This window comes from Dryobates pubescens, chromosome 4 (assembly GCF_014839835.1).
Source record: "Dryobates pubescens isolate bDryPub1 chromosome 4, bDryPub1.pri, whole genome shotgun sequence".
NCBI classification, from domain to species: Eukaryota; Metazoa; Chordata; class Aves; order Piciformes; family Picidae; genus Dryobates; species Dryobates pubescens.
Window position 1 is genome coordinate 41662706 of NC_071615.1, and position 22210 is coordinate 41684915.

General features: G+C 43.7%; 1 protein-coding gene across 1 annotated transcript in view; it reads right to left on the bottom strand.

Annotated features, from left to right (window-relative positions):
* The window catches only part of RAPGEF5 (Rap guanine nucleotide exchange factor 5), a 174622-nt gene that overhangs the window by 65706 nt on the left and 86706 nt on the right, over nucleotides 1-22210 (bottom strand). Inside the window, exons 10-11 of the mRNA XM_054161174.1 lie at nucleotides 6154-6257; nucleotides 5741-5829 (exon numbers count right to left, since the gene is read on the bottom strand). Of these exons, the coding sequence (XP_054017149.1) occupies nucleotides 5741-5829; nucleotides 6154-6257 (193 nt within the window). The remainder of the gene's footprint in view (nucleotides 1-5740; nucleotides 5830-6153; nucleotides 6258-22210) is intronic.

The following is a 22210-nucleotide window of genomic DNA, read 5'->3' on the forward strand; positions in this document are numbered from 1 at the left end:
ATTTCCTATATTAGCCTCAACTAGGACCAGCTTGCCACTCAGGACTGCTAGAGAATTACATGTCAGGCTACAGAAGCACAGAGGAATCAAGGCAGTAGCAGGAATGACTGGTCAGGGAAGGCTGAGCTGCTGCTTTTGACTACAGTGCCAGTTCATGCTGGAATAATGTATTGGGAAAATGTTATTGCTTAGATGTTCCCTAAACAGAACCATTTCTTTTAATTGGCATCACATTTTTCACCTTCCCCTAGCACTGAAGCTGATTTATATGATAAATTACACACCACTGTTAGGAGTTCAGCAATTTCATATCTGAGTTCCTTTTGAAGTCTTTGGGGAGTAACATCTGATCCTGGTGATTTGTTACTATTCATTTTATTGATTTATTCTAAACCTACTTCTACTGACACTCCAATTTGAGACAGTTTAGACTCATGCTGCATGAAGCAATGTTCCTGTGCAAGAATCTCCCCAGGTTCTCTCACACTGAACACCAAGATCATAGAATAGAATCATAGAATCAGTCAGGGTTGGAAGGGACCACAAGGATCATCTAGTTCCGACCCCCCTGCCATGGGCAGGGACACCCCACACTAGATCAGGCTGGCCAGAGCCTCATCCAGCCTGCTCTTAAACACCCCCAGGGACAGGGCCTCAACCACCTCCCTGGACAACCCATTCCAGGGCTTCACCACTCTCACGGTGAAGAACTTCTTCCTCACATCCAGCCTGAATCTCCCCACCTCCAGCTTCATTCCATTCCCCCTAGTCCTATCACTGCCTGATAAATTATGATTTTAGCTTTTGTGCTGTCTTACATTGATGTTGCTCTATGCACTCTGCTGAACTCTTGCTCCTCTCCTCTGGGTATGACAACAACATATTTAGCCCACCCAGTTCAAGTTTTCTGAAGACTTTGGGCAAAAGCTTACAAAATCCCTCAAAATAATGACAGCAAACATTTCATTACATAGGATTGGTAAGAGGAAGGGCTAGGAGGCATTTATTCTTTCCATCCTAAAAACTGGAAGAGGGGACCACAAAGCGTTGAGCAAATACTTATTCTCCTTGACACCAGACCACGCATATCAGCTACATTGATGTTGATTGTGTGGCAGTCAGGGTAAGGTTTTTAAACAACTTTTACTCACCAGTAATGACTAGTTGAGTACAGTCATGACTGTGCTTAGTGAGCAAAAGTCTTAACAACATCCTTTATAGCTAAGAAACAAATAAAAATATCATAAAGCAATCTGATTTTTTTTCTTGGATTGTTAAACAAAAGACAACCCCTAGAAAAAGCAGAGCTGTAGCCCTTTTCTGCAACATCATTTAGGAGCTGACTACAGTCAGCTCATGCAAAATAGCACCCTTCTCTTAAAAGGTGACATAAAGCTCCACAGAGGGATGCCATTACCTAACATCAAAGCAGTGTCATGGGTGCAGGTGTAGAAACAGAATGGGAAAACTAACCAATTAACTATGCAGTACTTCTAGGAAAACAGTCATGGTCTGAAAGCCCTTCTTAGATGCCAAGTTACAATCCTAAAGCTAAAACTGCTTCTGCATGACAGGGGAAGAGTTCCCACTAATCCAATGATCATGCACAGTCCCAGATGTGGTGACATAGCATGGTATGAAGATAACTACTCCTTTTTTTCCCCTATTCCTAAGAAATCCAGACAATATTTATAACTTCCCAAACATCTATCTTAGCTGCATCGTGAGGATTCATCCTGTTTTTCTATCTTGTTAACCCTTCTCAAGTCCTTTCATCATTTGCCATCTAACTTCTGTGACAACCTAGCAAAATTACCATGCCTCCTGCCTTGCCACAATGCCTTTCACGCAGCTGACTAAAAACATACATCATTTAAGGCCGACAACATCACATTGCTCCAGTCATACCCTTCTTCAGTTACATCCTTTCTCCATATCTCAATTCCCCACTGCTTCTTGCTCTCAAAGACCTTCACAAATCAATCTGTTCTTCACCCTGTTCATCTCCTAAAGGGAATCCCACAGTAGGGAGGTAAAAGACAGATAATGTCATCAGATGTCATGAGGGAGATTACGTTCCGCTGCAGCTGCCTCAAGATAATGCTCCAAGAGATCCAGGCAAGCCTGGAGAAGCAGCAGTGGATGTGATGATCATTGTACCATTCCAGAGGCTGCCAAATGCTGAATGCAACCACTCTGAGGCAAGAATAAAGACCAATCAGAGGATACTCCAAGGCCTAGATCAGTATAATGTCTAGAGATGGAAATGCTGCTGCTAATGCCCAAGAAATAAAAGCTTTAGCAGTAAAGGGCAATTCTGAAAGTCACGTCGCAGTCAATGGGATGGGATTAGAGAGCCTGAGATTTAGCCTGTTAGAAATTCTCCAAATCTCCATCCTTGATAAGGATTAGCCCAGGAGATATGCCTTGCATTTTATGTCTGGATATTGACACATTTCAAATGTCTTACTCTGGTCAGTTCTTAAAACTTCCAACTACCTTCTGAAGTACAAACTCAGCAGACATCTCCCAGTGATTCCCACAGCCTTCCAGATGACTCAGAGAAGCTGTTCATTACAGACATTTAAAATTTCCACCCATCCCATGGTAGGAAACAAGAACAGTCTTCTTGAAGGCTGGTAGACTACAGGTTATGATAAGTCAGTGAAATGAAAACTTTCTCCCTTTGACATCAAAGGCTGGCGAGCCCAAATCAAAGATGATGCCTCAAAAGCTCACATATACTTCCTGACACAGTCATCACCAAATCCCCTCAATCATTAAACAGTTATTAAATATGTTAGAGTCTTGCAAACCTCAAACTTTTAAGACATCCTTGCCTACAGAAGTCAGCTGAGCAACTGACTAGCTTACCTGTGCATACACAGTGCCCTCCTTAGCTTCCTCAGTCATTGTAACAGTGTTTAGTCAAGTCACAGACAATGGGATGAGTCTGCAGATCGGGTCCTCGCCTGTTTAGTAGAGCAGAGGATACTCTGGGCAAGTCTATCTAGTTGAGGATGTCCCTGCTTACTGCAGAAGGGTTGGACTAGATGACCTTTAGAGGTCCCTTCCAACCCAAACCATTCCATGATCCTGCAACAGAATTCTTAAACTATCTTGCTACGGGTTTAGCAGAAGCTGAAGGTAGCCTTGAGCCCTGGGCAGCATCCCAGTTAAATTTATTCCAAAGCACCTCCAAAGCTTGTCTTTACTCTCCCAGCTGCAAGTGGTACCTGACAACTTGGGCTAGAAAATGGAGGATGATTGGGAGCAATGCATGGCACATTGCTCAGCCGTATCAGTGTTTATAAAAAGCAGTGTTCCGTGACCATGACAGCCCCAGGAAATAGTGGCATTTTTTAACTACCATCGAGGTTTGCAGTTATGATTTGTTATACAAAGGGTGGGAATGAAAACATTCAGAGCATCCCTCCTTGGGAAACAGTGCAAAGGGTCAAACAGAACAGCCCCCTGCGCACCAGCATATGTAAGAACAGCTCTTTCTCATGTTCTTTACAGACACAAATAAGCAAACTGGGCTGAAGGCTGCAGGGAAAGCAGGAAGTCATCCTAGAACTGGCAAACAGACAGCAGGAGCAGCAGCTGGGTGCAACAATATCACCCTTTTATGTTCCACAAAGCTATGCTTGCTAAAACACAAGCCTGCAGGACTCCGTAACTCCACTGTCTCTGAGATGGGCCAGACTGGAACTACAAAAAAAATATACAGAACAGCAAATCCAAGCAAACAAACAGCAGAAGAATGCCTTCAGGTGCACATACAAGGATGTCTATATCCCCTATTTGCTCACGCCAAATGCCTTAGTCTGTGAAACAGACTGACAAAAAATGATTACAGGGGCACCTGGTACATGAAACACTGGGAAATGTAAGTGTCAAAGTCTTTTATTTTTATTAAGTTCTGCATTACCAGATTAATAAAGTCAAGGGAAAACAGTACATGATGAACTACCCCTGAGAAACTGCAGGGCCGCTGGGCAAGGTTTAGCACACTTCTTTGTGACGGCAAAAAAACTGAAGGCACAGCGACTTTGTTCTGTCCCCGGGATCCAGTTAACCCTGGCTACAGGGCAGAGCTAATTGTTTCTTTCTAAAAGGAGTCAGGATAATGCAGAAGAGGTATGGGGAAGCCAATTAACCTTTAAATACATTACCATCTGCTAACAACCAGGCAAGCAGTGGTTTAGCATTTGTTTTGAGGGCAGTTTACTAGCCCCTCTCTGCAACAATAAGAACAGGCTCCCAAGTCATGGGAGGGAGAGAGAGCTGAGCAAAGAAAGAAAAGGTAGCAGGATGTATACAACATCTAATGCTTTATGCAAAGAGTGCCTTACATGTAGAAACACTGAAATATAATGCATAACACTAGTGAAAAGCTCATTGTTTTCCACTAAGATTGTAAGCTCATGAAAAAAAAAAAAAAGATTAAGCAGCCTATAAAAACGGGCAGCTAATGTCCCCCAGTCTGCATATAACAAACATTAATGGGGAAACTTATTCTAGATCCAACATTTGGCCTTAAAGGGCCAAAGAAAGATCCTCACTACACTATCTAAGAGCTGGCTCAAGTAAATTACACCCAGGACTAGTCTGAGGGAAACCACCACAGCCTCTCTCTGCACTAAATATTAATGTCTAGGCAGACAAAAGCAGCACTAGGAATACTGTGATATCACCAGCAGACACTCTCTGTTTCTTCAAGGCATCCACACCTCCACACTAGGAATATGCCTATTGTCCCACTTTAAACTAATGAGTTGTTCTGAGAGCCCAATCCCGACGCTCCTCTGGGACTTGCAGACATTATTTATATTTTCAGTCACTTAAAAGGATTAAAGTGTGTTTATTCTCCGTAATCTCATTTGCAGCGAGAGAGATATATGGGCAGCATAAGTTTTAACCCTACTGTGAAGGATCAAATGCACAGCCCCATTTTCAGCCAGCTGCCTTCCTCAGCTCTTCAGTATTCAGGACCTCTGAAAGTCTCCCCAGCCTGGCCGTTTTCATTAAAACTATCTATGCACTGAAGGTTGCAGGCACTTCTGATAAACTACCCCAAGAGCCCTAGGTGACAGCAAGCTGTGCATATAGGCAAGAGATCCAGCTGAAAATTAAACTACATGTCAAGTAGCTCGATCGATATAATAATTGCTCTAGGCTGGAACAAACTACAATCTCTAATTGAAGACACACAAGTACAATATCAGGCTATACATTGTGCCCTGGGTTATGAGGAAACTTATAAGCCGCACTTATGGAACAGAAGATGTGCCAAAGTACCGGGGGTGGGGAGGTGGCACAACCGGGAGTTAACCAGGAGGCTGAAGTGCACAGCAAGTATTCGGATCAATATAACAACAGCTGCAGGCTAGAAGGAATGCCAGCTTCTGCCTGGAGAGACACAGGTGCTGTGCCATGCCATGCCCGCCGCAGCCTGCGCTGCCCAGGCAGCCGCGACAGCCCAGCACAAAAAGGCTCCGGTTGCTGCTCCGTACGTGCGGCCCCGCTAACTACCAGCAGTTCTGCCCCGGGGCCCGACGCCCCGCTCACGGCTTCCTCCCCACATCGCTATGGGCTGAGCATCACCCTGGCTGCCGACTTTCGTCCGGGGGTGCCCAGGAGCGACCTCCACTCTTGCCGGCACAAAGACCAGGACCTCTTCCCCGTTCCCGCCCGGAGCTGCCGCCACCGCTTCCCCGCAGGTCTCGCTCCTTACCCGTCTCTTTGTCCTGTGCGGCTTCCAGGTGCAGGTCGCTGAGGAGATGCTCCAAAATCTTCTCCGGCGTCCCCGACACCACCACATATCTGTCGGAAAGCAAAGAGTCCCCGGAGTCATCCTCGGTGGAGGACTGCGAGCGGCTGCTCCACTCGTCCTCCTCATCCTCCTCGTCGATGTACTTGAAGTAAGGCACGTCGAAGGTGGGCAGCGGCCGCTCCCCGCCGCGGCCCGCCAGCGCCTCGGGCACCCGCACCCTGCCGCTGCCCATCGCGCCCCTCTCCCGCCGCGCCGCCCCCCTCAGGCGCGCCCCCCGGGGGCCATCCCGCCCTGCCGGGGGCCGCGGCCGCCGCCACCCCGGAGCCCGGCCCGGCCGGCCCAGCCCCACGCTCCCGGAGCCGCGGAAGCCTTACCTCCCGCGCCGCTCGGGGGCCGGGCTGCGTGACCACACCTTCCGCAGCACCAGTGCTGCGCCGGCCTCCTCCCGTGCCCGCTCGCCGCCGCCTCCATCGCTGGCCTTCCGTGCATAGGAGAGGGAAGAGAGCGAGAGAGAGAGCGCGGTCAGTGCCCGCCGCCGGCTCTGCCCCGCCGCCGGAGGTCAGAATAGAGAAGGGGGCTTTGCGCTGTGGGGCAGAGAGGAGGTACGGGCTGCCCTTTGTGAGCGGCACTCGGCATTCGCGGTGCCATTCTAATTCGCAGGAGGGGGCGGGGGGGATGCCAGTCCCTGTGTCCCCGAGGTGATGGCTTGCTTAATTCCCCGCCGGTCGAATAGAGCAGGGGACAGGTAAGGACAGGCAGGTAGCGGCATGCGCTCTCACAACACAGAAGCAGATACACCTTCTGTAAAGGTTCTTTCCTGTACTTCAACAAAGGCAATAAAACCAGCGGGACAGTCATGCAGTGTCTGTCTCTGAGCACCTCTTCCAATATTCCGTTTACAAATCTCCCTCTGGAATAACTTTTTACCTTGGGAAACAAACACCCGCACAGGAAGTTAAGCCCAGTGACAGCCCCGTGTGTGAATCTCGGCTAAGCTGTGGTTTGAGCCCTGTTTTCCCCTTGGCTCCCTGAAACGGAAGGGAGCTGGAACATCATCCATCATCCATTTCTGCACAGGCAGCCAGCACCCAGAGAGAGCTGAAGCCAGAGACCAGGCTTTGCTGCTGACTGAACAGGGCACGTTGAAACACAGCCACTGCCAAAAAGCAGGTCACAGGCCCCTGCAAGATCCTCCTGGCAGCTTCAGTGACCAGAGACGGTGAGCCACACAAAAGAGGCAGCTGTCTCAAGGCAAGCACATCCAATAGTTGCTGTTCCTCTAATTCTAACCTGGTTTAGTTATATCATTCAGTATGTCAAACACACGTGAAGGCAAAACATGTACTAGTCAAACAAGAAAAAAAACCCAGATCTGTGCATTAAGTCTACAGTACCCAGCACTAACAAAGGCTTCAGGTGGCTTAAAAATTGCTGAGGAACAGCTCTTGGCCAAACAAGGTGGGGGGGATCACTTTGTGATCCCTCTTCCTATTATTTTATCTCCTGTTTCAAGAATCTGCTGCTTCTGGTTGTCACTGTGGTACAGGCATGTCCAAAAATGCAACCCCTGCCCTGAAGAAGTTTTCTTTATCAGTAAAACAACATGTAGAATTGATCTAGTAAATTTCTGCAAGGTCAGACATACAGGTACTGAGCCAATTAATGTCAGATATTCATTGTAACACTCCCAGGGGACATTACTGAGCAGCCGCGTTACAGCAACGCTGATGCATAATTGTAATCTTCCATTTCCCCAGCCGTAGGTTTTTGTTGCCTATGTATTTGAAAAGCTTCAATGGAAGAAGCAGCAAAAGAGGAAGAGAGGAAGAACAAGAAATAGGGGCAACATTAAAGCTATTCAGTAACAGGAAGGTTTATCCAGACAAATAAATCTCTCCAATTCTCTTTTTTCCCTCTGCCCAAATCCTCATTTCCTTGTGCTCACTGGTACTCCAAACTGCAGCATGTACGGGACACGTCTGTGATGCATGGTGCTGTATTTGTACACACCATCAATCTCCACATATATGGGAATGGATTTTAAGCATACCCATACATACATTACATACATAAGCAGCTGGCAGCAAGTCAACAGGGAGCACCAGGAAGGCAAAAGCTCTCTCACTGAAAGGACAGTAACAATGGTTGTTCTGGAAGATGGTATTCGGTGTTCCCTCTTCAGCATCTCACCAAGCAGAAACATTTTCACAAAAACCTTTTGGGTGATTGTATGCAGATTAACAGGATGAAGTGCCCCAATGGTGAGATTTGTGTAAGGCTTTTCTGCTTGTCCTTGCCTGGTTTATCAATTTCAAGGTAGAGAAAGATCAGTCTATTATGTCAGGAAAGAAAAAAAATTATGCAAAACCAAGGCCAATCAGAGTCATTAGCTGTAATAATTACTGCCTAAAAAAGGTAAGGGTTAGAGAATTCATTTACTACACTGCCATCTTCCATTAAAAATAATTTGACTTTAAGGGAAGAATTAAGTATTTCATTGAAATCCCATCTAGGCATAATGTGGGTTTTGTGTTCAGTCAGACCCTTTAATCACAGCATGAGCAACAAAAATTAACCTGAACAAAGCAAAACACAAACACTGGTCCAATGTATTTTCCCAATTTCACTACAGATATTACTCTAAAACGACATCAAGGCACGCTTCATTTATCGGAATCTTGAGTGGTCCATGAAATAATTTATTTTCGCTGGAAGAAAACCAGGCTGCTCTCAGCATGCTCCATATAAATCCAGCAGCAGATGAGGAGGAGGATGCAAGGGGCCCCCAAGTGACAGCAGCGTGTACTGAAGAGCAAGGCAGCACCCGAGCAGCCTGACTCAAGAGACACTCTTTTCGTATTGCTAATTAACAAGGTAGGCTCCCAGCACTTGCTCAGACCCTTACGCAGCCCTTGCTTAAGCAGCCTGCACTGATCACGCAGGAGTGCGGTGCCTCAGCGTTACCATTGCTCTCATTTTATGGTGAGGCAGATGCAATGGGGCAGAGAGGCTATGGCAGGGTTGTGCTGCAGATCAGCAGCAGAATTGCAGTTCACACAGGTGACACTACACTGGCATCTTGGCTTTGAGCCCCTCATGCTGTTTATTTGACTTTCCTCCAGTTTCTGAGGGTGGGAAATGACTCCCAGCAGGCTGGGTCAGAATACATTTGGACTTGTGATTTCACAGAGTTGGGACAGGCAAAGATAAAGCACCAGAGATGTCACAGGGGTGAACCACTGACTTCACATGTGGCCCTGAGCGAGTCACTTGTATAGACTCCCCCTGCTTTGTCTCCCCAAAAGCACCACTTGCATCCTGGTTTGACGTCACAATCTTTGGTGCACATTACCCATTGCTAGCAAATTTAGCCAGTGTCCATGAACCTCTGTGTGTGTCAGCTAATATATTTCACATTTATTACAGCTTTTAACTAATCATCTCATGATAGCTAAACACAGCACTATCAACTTCTACGTCACTTCCCAGCAGGAGTTTCCAGGAAACAGTAAGGCCCTCTGAACTCAGTGGATCTTCCAACCAATATTATGGTCAATTTTCTACTTCTCTCACCCATCTCCCTAAATACTTAAATAAGCCACTTATCTCCTGGGTAATATATTTTAACACCAGAGAAGTGCTACCTTTATTTTCAGCGTGAAAGGAACCCTGGAGTGTTATAAATATTTATATGCTTATAGGCATGAAGCAGCTGGGAGTCCTTGTTTAGAGGGCATTAGCTTGTGCAGGTTACACTTTGTGTAAGTAGGAATATGACCCTCTGAAAATTACCATTGGGGCAGAAGAAAGCAGAGGTATCTACAGTAACACAGAAAACATCCACAGTGTGCCAGCTTCCCTGTGGTAGATCTTAAGTTGCTGGGTTACTCGTAATTGACATGAATCTAATCTCTGGCCAAAGCAACCAGTAGCTTTGGTATCAATCAGGGATATTTCTATGTCCCTTGAATTCCTGAGTTGGGGCTTTTAATTAACTGAAAGAGGAACCAACATCCAGAATGTGCTGCCTCCACTCTTTCTCTGAGAAGCATCCACTGCTAGCAATAGCATTGTGAAGCTGCTTTATTTTCTGACAGAAAGCAACAGTATGCTCTGCAACAGACACAGTATATTCAGAAGCCTGCATCCCTGAAAAGAAACTGCATATTCGCCTCATTCCTCTACAGGACAGGACAACTGTGCAAAGATTTATTTCTTTTTCTTACCCATTACTGAAGTGCCCATTGGTCTGGAACACCCTTAACTAGCAGTCCAAAACAGGCTCTTCCCAATGACAGAACTTTTCTCCAACATCTTTCTAGGTGCCTTTTTTAAAAATGGACCTGACCCAGAGCTACCTCAGCAAACCAGAGAGCAAACCAGACCCAGAGAGACTCCCACACTGCTGGTTTCAATGGGTAAAGAGGTGATACAGCAATTACAGATAAGCTTAAACCACTTCTGAACTTAATGGAGCACAGAAAATTCAGTCTGCAGACAGAGCTTCCTGCTGCCAAACAACTGAGCAAAGGCAAAGAGAATCTTCTTTGGGCAACAGGCAAAAAAGCAAACTTTACCCAGGCTATCTGCTTCAAAATCACATTAAATAACAAATAAATTACCTCCTCTAGGAGTTACAGAGGGCAAGAACATTTTGTTTTCATAGCATAAATTGGTAAAACTGACTCAATGCAATGAGATAATTCTGGTAAACTTCTGTCTCTGTGTCTTTTCAGCTGGTGCCAGGGCATGCCCATGAGAGGTAAGGGAAAAGGCACACATGAAGAATTCCTGGGGCTGTTTGTGTTCTGAAGACGAGACCCTCCTCCCCTAATGAATCCATGGAGCTTCCCTGCACGCACACAAATATTTCCATGTAAGAGGTGTGAAATAAAAGAGCAGAAGCTGGAAGGGAGCTCAGAAGCACAACTGTGAACAGGCTTCCACTACAGTGCAGGGAAGGCACTCAATAAGGTGACAGAGCAGGACAAAAGCCACTAAAGATCTTCACTTTCAGAAGATTCACAGTTTGCCTGGGCAGGTATCTTTTTGCTTGGATGTTATAATCAAACCCTGGCACATATCATCTAAGCAAAAGAAGAATTAGAGGAACATGACAAAGACAGGAAGGTCTATTATTATTGTTGTTGTTGTTGTTGTTGCTACTATTACTATGTCCTGCTCCCTCACTGAGGCTCTGCCTTTTTCTGTATACCAATTAAGGACCTGCACTGGGACATGGTCAAAGCAGAAACAAAATGCCCTCTGCTGAGACGCTGCTGTATCCACTGCGAAATTTGGCAGCACCTGCCTCTGCAGTGTGGCGCTGAGGTCTCCAAACCCACTCACTGAGAATTAGATTAGACACAGCAATAGTTACAGAGTTACAGCTGCTTTAGCTCAGAGCTCTCTCCAGGCTCATTACATCACAGGATCACAGAATGTTAGGGGTTGGAAGGGACCTCTGGAGATCTTCAAGTCCAACCCCTCTGCCAGAGCAGGACCATAGAATCTAGCAGAGGTCTCACAGGAACGCATCCAGACAGATTCATAAACATCTGAGAGAAACAGAAATCCACCAATGAAGTTAAAATGCCTTACACAGTGATTATTTTGGCTCTCAGTGACTTCTGACCAGTCAGCTAAACTACAAAACACCTTAAATAGCTTGACTACCACCCTCCCCAGCAAAGGGTACCAAGGGATTGCACAAAAACTTCCCAGTAGTCTCATGCTGAGAGATGCACAACAAAGAGCCGACATTCGGCTCAACAAAACCTCAGAATTTATCAACTTCACAAATGGTTGTAAAATGAGCATGAGCCACATCATGGGGGGTGAAAAAAATAAATCAAATCCTTTGTTGCTGAAGCCAATTTTGAATATCACATCTGATAATGCACAGAACAAACCCTTTTAGAAAAACTGCTGGTGCTGTCATCTGCATGCTGAATATCTGCGGCAAAGGCAACATTAATAGCAAGTTACTTTTGTAGAGGGGTCAAAAGGACAGTGCTGGTAAGACAGAGATGACAGACAACAGGCATCAGGGAAAAGATTAATATCCCTACATAGTCATACATCAAGGAACTCAATTTTTGCCTGTAATCCCAAAACTGCTGAGAGTAGGATTATTTCTGCTTTCCCTATTACTAGGAAGAAAGAAACCACTCATGGGAATAGGGCACTGCTAAATGTGAGCCCTGATGTGAGCAGAAAGGCTGCGGTTAGGTCCTAGAGCAAAGAAAAAAATGCTCAGTTAAGTGACATTCCCAAGTGGTGGTCCCACCACAACTAAGGTTGGGCTCACTGTGCAGGGCACTTGAAAAACATTAACCATACAATTCAAGAGGGGCCTCACGCAGCATTTCACAGGTTAATAGCAAGAAATGCCCCAAACTGAGACTGAATTGTCCGTATCCCTAACTGGCCCACTGTTGCCTCCAAGTATTAACATTTAAGATGACAGCCCTTCCATGGAGCAAGTTTAATGAAAGGAAGCAACACCTCCAATGCTGGAAAAAGGACACACTTTCTAAAATAACATGAAAAAAAAAACATTACTGGTATCACAATCACTGAAGTAACAATATCATAACCTTAACACTCTACAACTCTCTGTTAGATAATGAAAAATGGCTTTTTAAGACAACTGAAGGCTATCTATTTCTTGGAGCACACGCTCTTCATAGCTATTAGTAGAGAGGGTTGACAGCTTGACAGGGAGCTACCACCTTGGCAAGGACAATCTGGGAAAGACCTTCTCTCTGTAACTGTACAAAAGCAAAGGGGCAAATGAAAGAGAGAGGTAGGGGAGAGAGACAGACAAAAGATGTGATGATGGTATTAATATTGTTATCATTCTCTCACAGCTGGCAGGACAGCACTTACTTCAAAAATACCTAGATGTGGAAGAATTGCAGGCCTAGAGCATGTTTATGTGTAGAAAAATCTGCACTACATCAGGGAAATTAATGTGACCATACCACAAAAGGGGCAGGTGCCCACCATCCTTTCCAGTGGCTTGCAATCGATGTGGTGGGTTGTGGAGCTGGTTGGAAATTTTGCAGGACAACCTTATTTTTTAAACTACTTCCAAAATGTGGATTCACTACAGCTGAAACAGCAGCAGAACATGTTGGTCTGGACAGAAAGCAGCCTGCCAGGCTACCCTCACTGCCTGCACATACTGCTCACTTCCAGGATGGCAGGGCTTCTGCATCTCTTACCCTCCAGGAGCTTATCATGCCTGGAGGTCCAGGTCCCAAGGTTCCCAGAGTAAGTGGTAGGAAAATTAAATCTACATTTCCGCCCTTAGAGAGTTTTGCAATTGCCTTGTTTTCTTCACAAGGGAAAAAAATAAAAGATTGAAAACCATCCCCCCACCCCCCCAAGTATGAGAAGCTTCTTATAGGACAAAATTCAAATACCAGACACATCCCCCTTGCATATGTGGTTAAAGCAACAGTTCAATCTCCCAGCTACCAAGTGTGTCTTCTAGTGATGCCAGTGGATCAAACCTTAGCTGCAGTGACAAACCTGAAGGAAATCATATAAAACCGACAGGATTTACGTCTTGGACAGGAAGTTGTGAGCACTGCTGAGGATTCAAGAACTACAGACTTAACCCAGATACCCCCACGACTGCTAACACATACTACTATTGCTATATGCCTCAGGGAATGGAAGATTGACTAGATATACAGAAGTGAAGTTATGCTTGAGATAAATGTTACAACAGAAAGGTGTAATCCAAGAGCTTACTGGGATATAAGGGGAAACAGGTAACAACTTGATTAACATCTAACATGGCTCAGACTTGGCTTCTACAGCAGACCCCATACAGCTTTCACACAAGAATGAAACCTGCAGAAGACAGCTCACTAACATTAGTGGATTTAATTTATTAACATAGACTAATATTCACCTTGGTAAGGACATGTGTACAAAGGCCTTATGATCTTTACAATGGACATAGCAATAAATAAATTCTCCTGCAGGAATGGAAGAGAGATGGCAGCAAATATATGACACTGTCAGCTTTATACTGCTCTAATTACCAGTGTTGGACATATACAACCTCTAAGTCAAACAGACAAGACTGCTGATCCCTTTCTTTTCCAATTTGTACCTGGTGTAAAGCAAAACACTGTTTCAAAATATTACTTATTTCCTATCTACCAGAGAAACCTTTGTCTCTTGCCTTATGTCCACAGCACCTCTCAATGCTGACAATGTCATTACTCTAATTTTATATATATATATATATATATATATATATACACACACACACACACACACTACCCACATTATAAGCCACAATTCCAAAACTGGAAGACTAAAAATTGTCTATCAAACTGAGGTGCTGCTCATTACATTTATCACTGTAAAGCATTTCTCTTTTTATTGAAGCATTGCAATCACACATCTGATTTTTCATGAGATGACAGCTAAGGCTAAGTAAAGCTGGTTCTGGCCTCACAAAAACGCTTAAGACTAACTCTAAAACAAACCAACCAACCAACCAAAATATATAAAGCTTAAGCTCGTTCTCAGGAACTCCAGAACCAGACTCTTTCAAATGCAATGACATTTAATACAAGGTTCTAACAGCAAGTGTGAAGAAAAACACTAAGGGAGTAAAAAAATCCCAAAGCTAATGTTTAAAGTAAAACCAATTAATTTAACTTCCACCCCAACAGCTGATGTCACAAAGTAGAGCCTATATCCTGTGCTTTGGTGGTTGTTTTCAACTAAGTTAGATGAAGTCTGGTGATTTCTTTTGAGAAAAGACTAAATCACTATTAATACAGTTTTCCTGGGATTAGATGATGGTTTTAACTCCCTCTGAAACAGCCTGAAATGACCAGCCTTTTTACTAATGCCTTCTAATGGTTCTCTTCTTGGTAATTAATTCATGCATCTAAATCATTCAAAAATAGATAAGCCACTAATCACTCACAGCCTTGATAATGTATCCTAAGTAGACAGCAACATGTAGAGCATGCAATAAGGCTGCCAAAAAGAAAAGACAAAAGGATTTAGAAGGAAAAATAAAGCTTACTTCTTCCACCTAATAGCAGGAGATTTGATTCTGCATTTATTATGTAGGATAAAAGCTCTCTGATGTCAACAAATAATCTACTACAGAAACAAGACAAATCAGGCTGTTTTTATACAGGATGCTTTTTACTAATGTTGCATGCACAGGAGCAAATTAAAGGCTCTCTTTTTCTCTCTCTTTTCCTTTGATGCAAGGTTTGTTGTCTACATTTAGCAAAAGTGACAAACAAAAGAGTAAGAGAGGCAAGAAAGAGCAGGTTAACAATCAAGCAGCTGTTGTCAGCCATAATTCATTCAAAAGTGGAGGTTATAGCACACAATAAATAAAGGAATTTTATTGCAAGATCACCATGAGAAAGAGTGCTTACATTACGAAGTGACACTTTACATTAAGAAATTCTTCAGTACAAGGGTGGTGAGACTCTGCAGTAGGTTCCCCAGAGTGGTTGTGGGTGCCTCCTCCATGGAGGTGCTCAAGGCCAGATTGGACGAGGCCTTGAGCAACCAAATCTAGTTGAGAGGTGCCCCTGTCTACGGCAGGGAAGTTGAAGTAGATGACCTCTGAGGTCCCTTCCAATCTAAGCCATTCTAAGATTCTATGATTTATATTTCTCCCATTTTATGATTTTAAATAATTACTTTTATTTGGTTCCAGATGGAATTAGGTACTTGCTTCTTAGCTAGCCACATACTCTCCAAAATAATTTCAGTCTGAATGCTGGGAGTTTCCTCTCTGCTTTTTTAGATTATACAATTGTGCCCAACTGTAGGAGAGAGCTAAGTTAGTTATACCAAGAGCAATCTCAATATTTATTCATGTTATGGAATGAAAAATGTATTGTTCCCATGGCAACTGGTAAATCACACAGTATCTGCAATGAAATGCAGAGCATCTTGAGTAAACACTCATCTGTGTGGCTGAGTGTCCTCCTCTGCACAGAATGGTTCCTTTGTGGAGGAATATGCACGATTTCACTCTCATCTATGAGAAGTTGATAGAACTAATCCAAAATGTTATTTTTGTATGAGGCAATTTAACCAGATCTATCACTGAATTGATATTGACTAAAAGAGTACACACTGCACATGCTGCTAGGATTTGCCTCAATCAAGACTGAAACCTTGCAAATGACAGAGCGCACCTCTCAAACTCCCTTTGCACTTTGACACCAGAAGACCATTCACAACAACACTAGTTAAAAAGTCTTCCTGCCAGTGTGAAGAACTGCCAGATGTACAGCAGCACATCACACTGGGACAGCTGGAGCTATAACTGCTTCCAGCCATCTGCTCCACCCTTCTGATGGATGTTGCCAGCCCCAAAACAAGGACATCTGATCTACCCTTGAAGCAGCCCTGAACCAGGAGCAGCTCCTTGTCTTGCCGAGCTCAGATGCTATCAGCAGCTAACACTCAACCTCTCCTTGACAGGACCTCACCTCCTCCCCAGTCTTAACCAAGACAACTCTCTCTGGACCATATTGTTCTACTGCCAGTCCCATCCATAAAGCATCAAAATATCCATCACTCACTGACCATTGACGGTATTTCCCCGTTATGTTTTTCTAGCTCTTCTTCTCCAGCCACCATCATGCCTACAAAGGCTTTCTTCCCCATCCTTTTCACACAAGATGCAGCATCAACACCAGTTTCTCAGGTACATAATCTCCCTTGGATCACTCCCTTTCTCCTCCCTCAAAATGTCTTCTCCTTAACTTCCTGAGCAATGTGAATAAATGTCACCTCCAGGAAGAGTTAACAACCCCTCTTTACCACCTTCTTATACCACACTACATGCACCACAGCTTCTTCAGCCACCAAGGGCTCCATCTGAGGATGCATATGCCCACTGACACATATTATGTCCTGATCTCAATTCTCTTCCTTTCCCCATATTCCATCACCACTGGCTGGCCAGCATAGCAAAGACCACCCTGACCTTGCCAACACCTATGCTGTCACCCAAGAAAAACTAAAACTCTCATATCTTTCCTGTCCTGACCTGCCTTCACCCACTTCTGGCTTCAATTCCTCCCTGACCATCATGGCTTCATACAAGTTCTGTAGCTTTACACAGGATTGTAGTCTTTTTGTGTACATGCTTCAGATTTCATCTAACCAACTTCTTCCTCCTTATTCAGGAAAATATTTTTATGTTATATGTTTCAGGAAGTCACTCTCCTAAGTCCTTCCAGTAATGACTTCTTAAACCTGTTTACTTTGTCCCTACTGGGCTCTTTGTACCTGGTTGGTCATTTGTTATTTGACCTGAACTATGACAGATAAGGAGGTGCTGTGGGTGAAGAAGAGGCATGCTCTGGTATTCATCAGCTTTCACAAAGCATCTGAGAAAAGGAAAGATAAAATGAGATGTGTGAACAAATGGCCAGGTCTTAAGTCCTAATAAAACCCTCTGGAGAGGGTTACAATATTCAAGTACTCCAGGGAAATAACTAATGGTCCTTTCTTCGGTTTGGTCATGTTTCAAGAAGCAATCACCCAAGTTACTAAGTGCCTGAGACTGCCTCAGTAATTGCAATGATTTATTTTATGCATCATCATAACTTAGGTCAGAAGGAGCAGTGCCTCATGGACACTGTGAATTTTAGCACAGGTATTGGAGGATTAGGAGACTGCCATCAGAAATACAGAGACAACAATGATTTAACTGGTGGGCAAAAAAACCCCCCACCACACAACAAAAAAGACTGGTTTTTTTATCCCAGGTATCTAAAACATTTTAAATAAAATTAATCATATTCTCAGGTCAAGTTACTTACATTTTCCTCTGCTCCCTTAAAATGCAAGTGATCCTGTACCTGAAGATGTCTGTTATGAATTATTTTTCCAGTGTAAGTAATGAATGTGCAGTGTAACTATCCACTCAGTAAAGACAACAAAAATCCTTTGTCTCTGTCTTATGCCTCTATCTATCCCAGAGGAAACTTTGTGCAGTTGTCTTTCTTCCTCTAGCTTTAGTCTGTATTAGTGCATTGGCTACCTGTTAAGAACCATGAAAGCAAGAGACAAGACCTTAGGCTCATGAGCATTTACTTGACATAAAATGTACAATCTTTACACCTAGGTACTTACCTGACCTACCAAAATGATGCTACACTAATGCATTTTGTGAGAGGACACACACCCACAGCGTAGGAGGATAATGTTTACATAGCAACAAAAGGGACTGGTTAGCAGCTTCTTGGGCATCCCCATGCTCCTGAAGTGACCTAAACCCCATTCCCCAACCACCTTTCCTTCCAGCTATGTGAGGCTTCACTGGCACAGAAAATATTCTGAGGACAGTGAAAATTTAAAGTGCTGTCATCACCAGAACTTCCAGGGTATTTGAAGATCTTTAAGATGCCTCCCCTCCACCTCCATAAATTTCAAACTGTCGCCCCCGGAGAACTAAAATAAAAGTGTTGCTAACCTTCAGTACTGATTTGTTGGGGTTTTTTTTCTAGTTACTGTGTTTCAAGGTTAGCAATGTGGAAAACACTAAAGCATCCTGGTTCCCAAGGTCAAAACAAAAAACACAGCAATAATAGCCCACAGTAACTTTCATTCATTTGGTATTCAGGATGCACACTTTCTGAATATCAAATCATGAAATCACTGCCAATTCATCAGATTTTAAGCTCTAGCTCGTTAAAAATTAGCCTATGCTAAAAATAAAATGCAGGTTTTTATTTGATCTGATTAAGAAGTTTCTGCACAGCATGAGCTAAGCCTCTAATTATCTGTATATTATCTCAATTGTTATTTCAATACAAGCAAGTTCATATCAACGCATTTTAATGGCAAATATTCATAGACTAAAAACTGGTAAAAGCAAGGGAAGTCAAAAAGCTGAATGTCAAGATGCTAAAATTGAAAAGGTTTCTCTACATTGTGTGTGCCAGGAAAGCAAAAGCTCACAAAACATTTGGCAGCGATTTCCCATGATGAAGCATCTCTCCAGGGTTTTAATTTTTGTAAAAGCCCCTAGTCCATTTAGAGCTAACTCCTTGCCCTTAACAACACAGGTAAAGTTCATTAAATGTATTGTCTGAGGTACAAGAGTGAAGAAGTTCTGCTGTAGCAAGCACTCAATGTGTGCATGGCAAGTCATAAGGGGGGAGAAAAAAAAAGAGGCAAAAAGATTTGGAACAAATTATTTGTTATAAAAGCAAAAGTCAAAGGGGCATAATGGTATTACATGTTGTGCTGCATTAGCAAAATTGCCCAAATGAAGAACCCCCAGAATGGGAAAGCATTATTAGATCTTAATCAATGAGATTACTTTTTTTCACCAAGCAGGCTGGGTACCCGACCATTTGCTGCAGAACCTTTCTGTGCACGAGAGCACTGGAACACCAGAAACCACAGTGTTAATGAAATACAAGGGAAATGGCAAATGCCTATGAGATTATAGTTGATTTTCACATTACAGTGGTCAAGCAACTTTTGCAGCTTGCTGATATTTCTGCTGGAATGCCATAAGGCCTTTATTTCCTCCTACAGCAGGTAAGGCATGAATTTCTATCATAATTAAATTAGTAAATTGCCTTTTTTTTTTTTCCCTTTACTGTCTCTACTCTTAGGGGATCCTTAATATATATTTACACACCATACAAAGTGAAAACTTAATAGCTTTTAAAAACAACAAGTATATGCATGATTTGCTCTATAGCTTTTGTCTAATACAAATATTGACTATTTACATGTCACTGCAATGAAAACAGTATGTGTCAATTGGTCAACCAGCAAATATTGGAGTTTGAAGTGCATTGCTTCAGCAGCTGAAAAGGGAAAATGCTGTAGTGGAGTTGCAGCCTTTTTCCCTTACCTGGTACAAAAGGAAGTTTTGTACCAGGAAGAAACAGTTGTATCTGTATGTATACATAAGTGTGTCTGTGTAACAGCCGAGGGTGGGTGCATGAGAACAGACCAAGCACAGGGAGCGTATGGCCACCCAGTACAGAAACAGAGGAACTCTGTTCAGTGGATGGCTGTGGAACCCACACAAATTAGCCCAGATAGCCCAGATCTCTTGCAAAACTGGAGCGTGTTCCTTCGCTGCATAGGTTCTTACAAAGAATGTTTAAAATTAATCAGAGAGGCAGATTTTTGGGGGTCTCCTGACATGAAGGCTATAGCTGCACCTCTGAAAACAAACCCAAAAGACTAATAAGGGCCATCTTTACAAAAGTACCTGATTTGGGGGTCCCACAATAAAAATCTGTCACCTGAAGCAATCTCTTCAGACTTCAAAAATTAAGCTGCTTCAACCTATCTATAGCATCCTTCAGCAAGCCTTCAGTGCACCCTAACTACTCAAACACCACATCAGTGTGGAAGAGCATCCCGAGTGTCGATGTTCACAGTGCTCCTGGAAGCAAGGAAGCAGCACTCCTGTGTACAAACGAGGATCTGAGACACTAAGACATTCAGGCTTTAAGCCTAAGGTCAGAGGAAGCCTGCACAAGACAGGGAGCTCCCAAGTCCTCTCATGACACCTCGATTCCACCAACCACTCTTCCTCTTCAGGAAGGCCACTGTGGTAATGTGTACCTGCAAAGAGTTACCTGCAAGGTAACCCAGGGAAGAGAGAGCCTGCATTTGTCAATTTTTCCATCAGGAGACACTGGATGGAGAGCAGGGGAAAGGTGACATTGACAGCCCTAACATTCCCAAAGTAGGGGCACAGAACTTTGTATGAGTCTCAAATGTGATGCCCCAGATTCAGGTTTTGATCTGAGGAACTGAAAAGGAGACTGAAACTTTTCAGAATCTGCTAGATGAAAACCTGAAGGAATCTGAAGAGAGGAGGAGGAGAGGAATGTCAGAACAGATGGGTCACTAGGAAAAAGCAGCTTCTTTATGTTACCAGCTAAGACAATGTGTAAATTAATGGTTATTTCTACAAGATGAAGCAAAATTTCCCTAAGTAGTTCTTGCTGTTAGCAAGGTTTTCAGTCTGTTTAATGAATAAATACCTACAGCACATGCAGACACCTAGGCATGTATCTACAGAAGGAAAACATAAGCACCCCAAGTTCCTTACTGAAGGAGAATTCTGCCATATCCTGTCCTGAGAAAAGCCAAGATGCTGGATGCTATCACCTGCCATGTGCAGGATTTGATGGATTCCTAGTGGGGCACTCCTCTGGAAAATCTTGTGGTGCCAATGACAAAGAAGGTGGGACAATCCCCAAATCCACCCAGGCTTAACAAGCTGCTTCTGCCTCTGCCAGGAATAGCAGTAAAGAACTCACTGTAAAGGGAGTTTTGCATAGAAGCCACATGCTTCTTTTACACAAGTTCATCAAATCTAGGAAACCAAGAAGAAATCAATATAGCCCAATGATTAGTTCACTACAGGTACCGTATACAGACTGACAGATTATTTGGACAGACAGAATCAATGTGTTGATTCCACTGAAAAGATTCAGGTTTCACCTTATGAGGAGACAAAGCCAGATTTTTGGTGCACTCTCCAGCCATATACCATCCACACAAAGAAATCCAGGCCTGACTATGTCTGGGTTTTAGCTTGAAACCTGAGCAACCAAGCTTTGCATGTAAGAACTGAAATGCCAACCTCTTAATTCCAGCCAACCCGGATTAGTGTCATCTCCTCCGATCACATCTATTCTCTCTATTAACTTGATAAATATGGCCAAACAGTGTATTCTGCAAGCACTAAATCAATGTAATTGCTGTAGTTGTATCAGCATATATGTTTTAAAGGTTGTTGTGGTGAATAATCCCCTACTTGCAGTATCAAAAGCACATGGCAAAAATGCTTAAACCAATACTGTGTCCACCTGATAAATATTAGTGCCGCTAAAAGGGGAGGAGACACTGCAACCAAACTGAAAATGTGATGCATATTCTCATTCTGTGCCTGTTTCCTACTCTACCAAAAGAGCAGGCTCTTCTTTGTTCCTCCCAGCACTGGGCTAAGCAGAAATACTGCTCCTCACAGAGCACCTGCAGGCCTGCTCCTCACACCTCCAAGGAAAACAGAGACTAATTAAGAAAGGGTGCTCTCACTCCAGCCACTCCAGGTGAGACAGAGACAATGCACAAAGGAATGGGAGATGGATGGCTTTCCCTTGATCAAGCAGGGCGGTGCAGTCCAGCATCACCCCCTGTTCAGAGTTTGGTCTGATCCTCAGCAAGCTGTTAAAGGAAATACCAGCTCCCATTCATGCTCTTCCTGAGTTAGGTCATTCTATTATTTTCCAAGTCACCAAATGAGGCTAAAATACTTTTTCCTGAACCAGCAACTGCTGCTGCTCCCACAGGTCAGAGCCTTCCCTGCTCAGATGTGCACGTTCCACCCAGCAGCAAAAAAAAAGCTGGGTGCTACCTGCCACA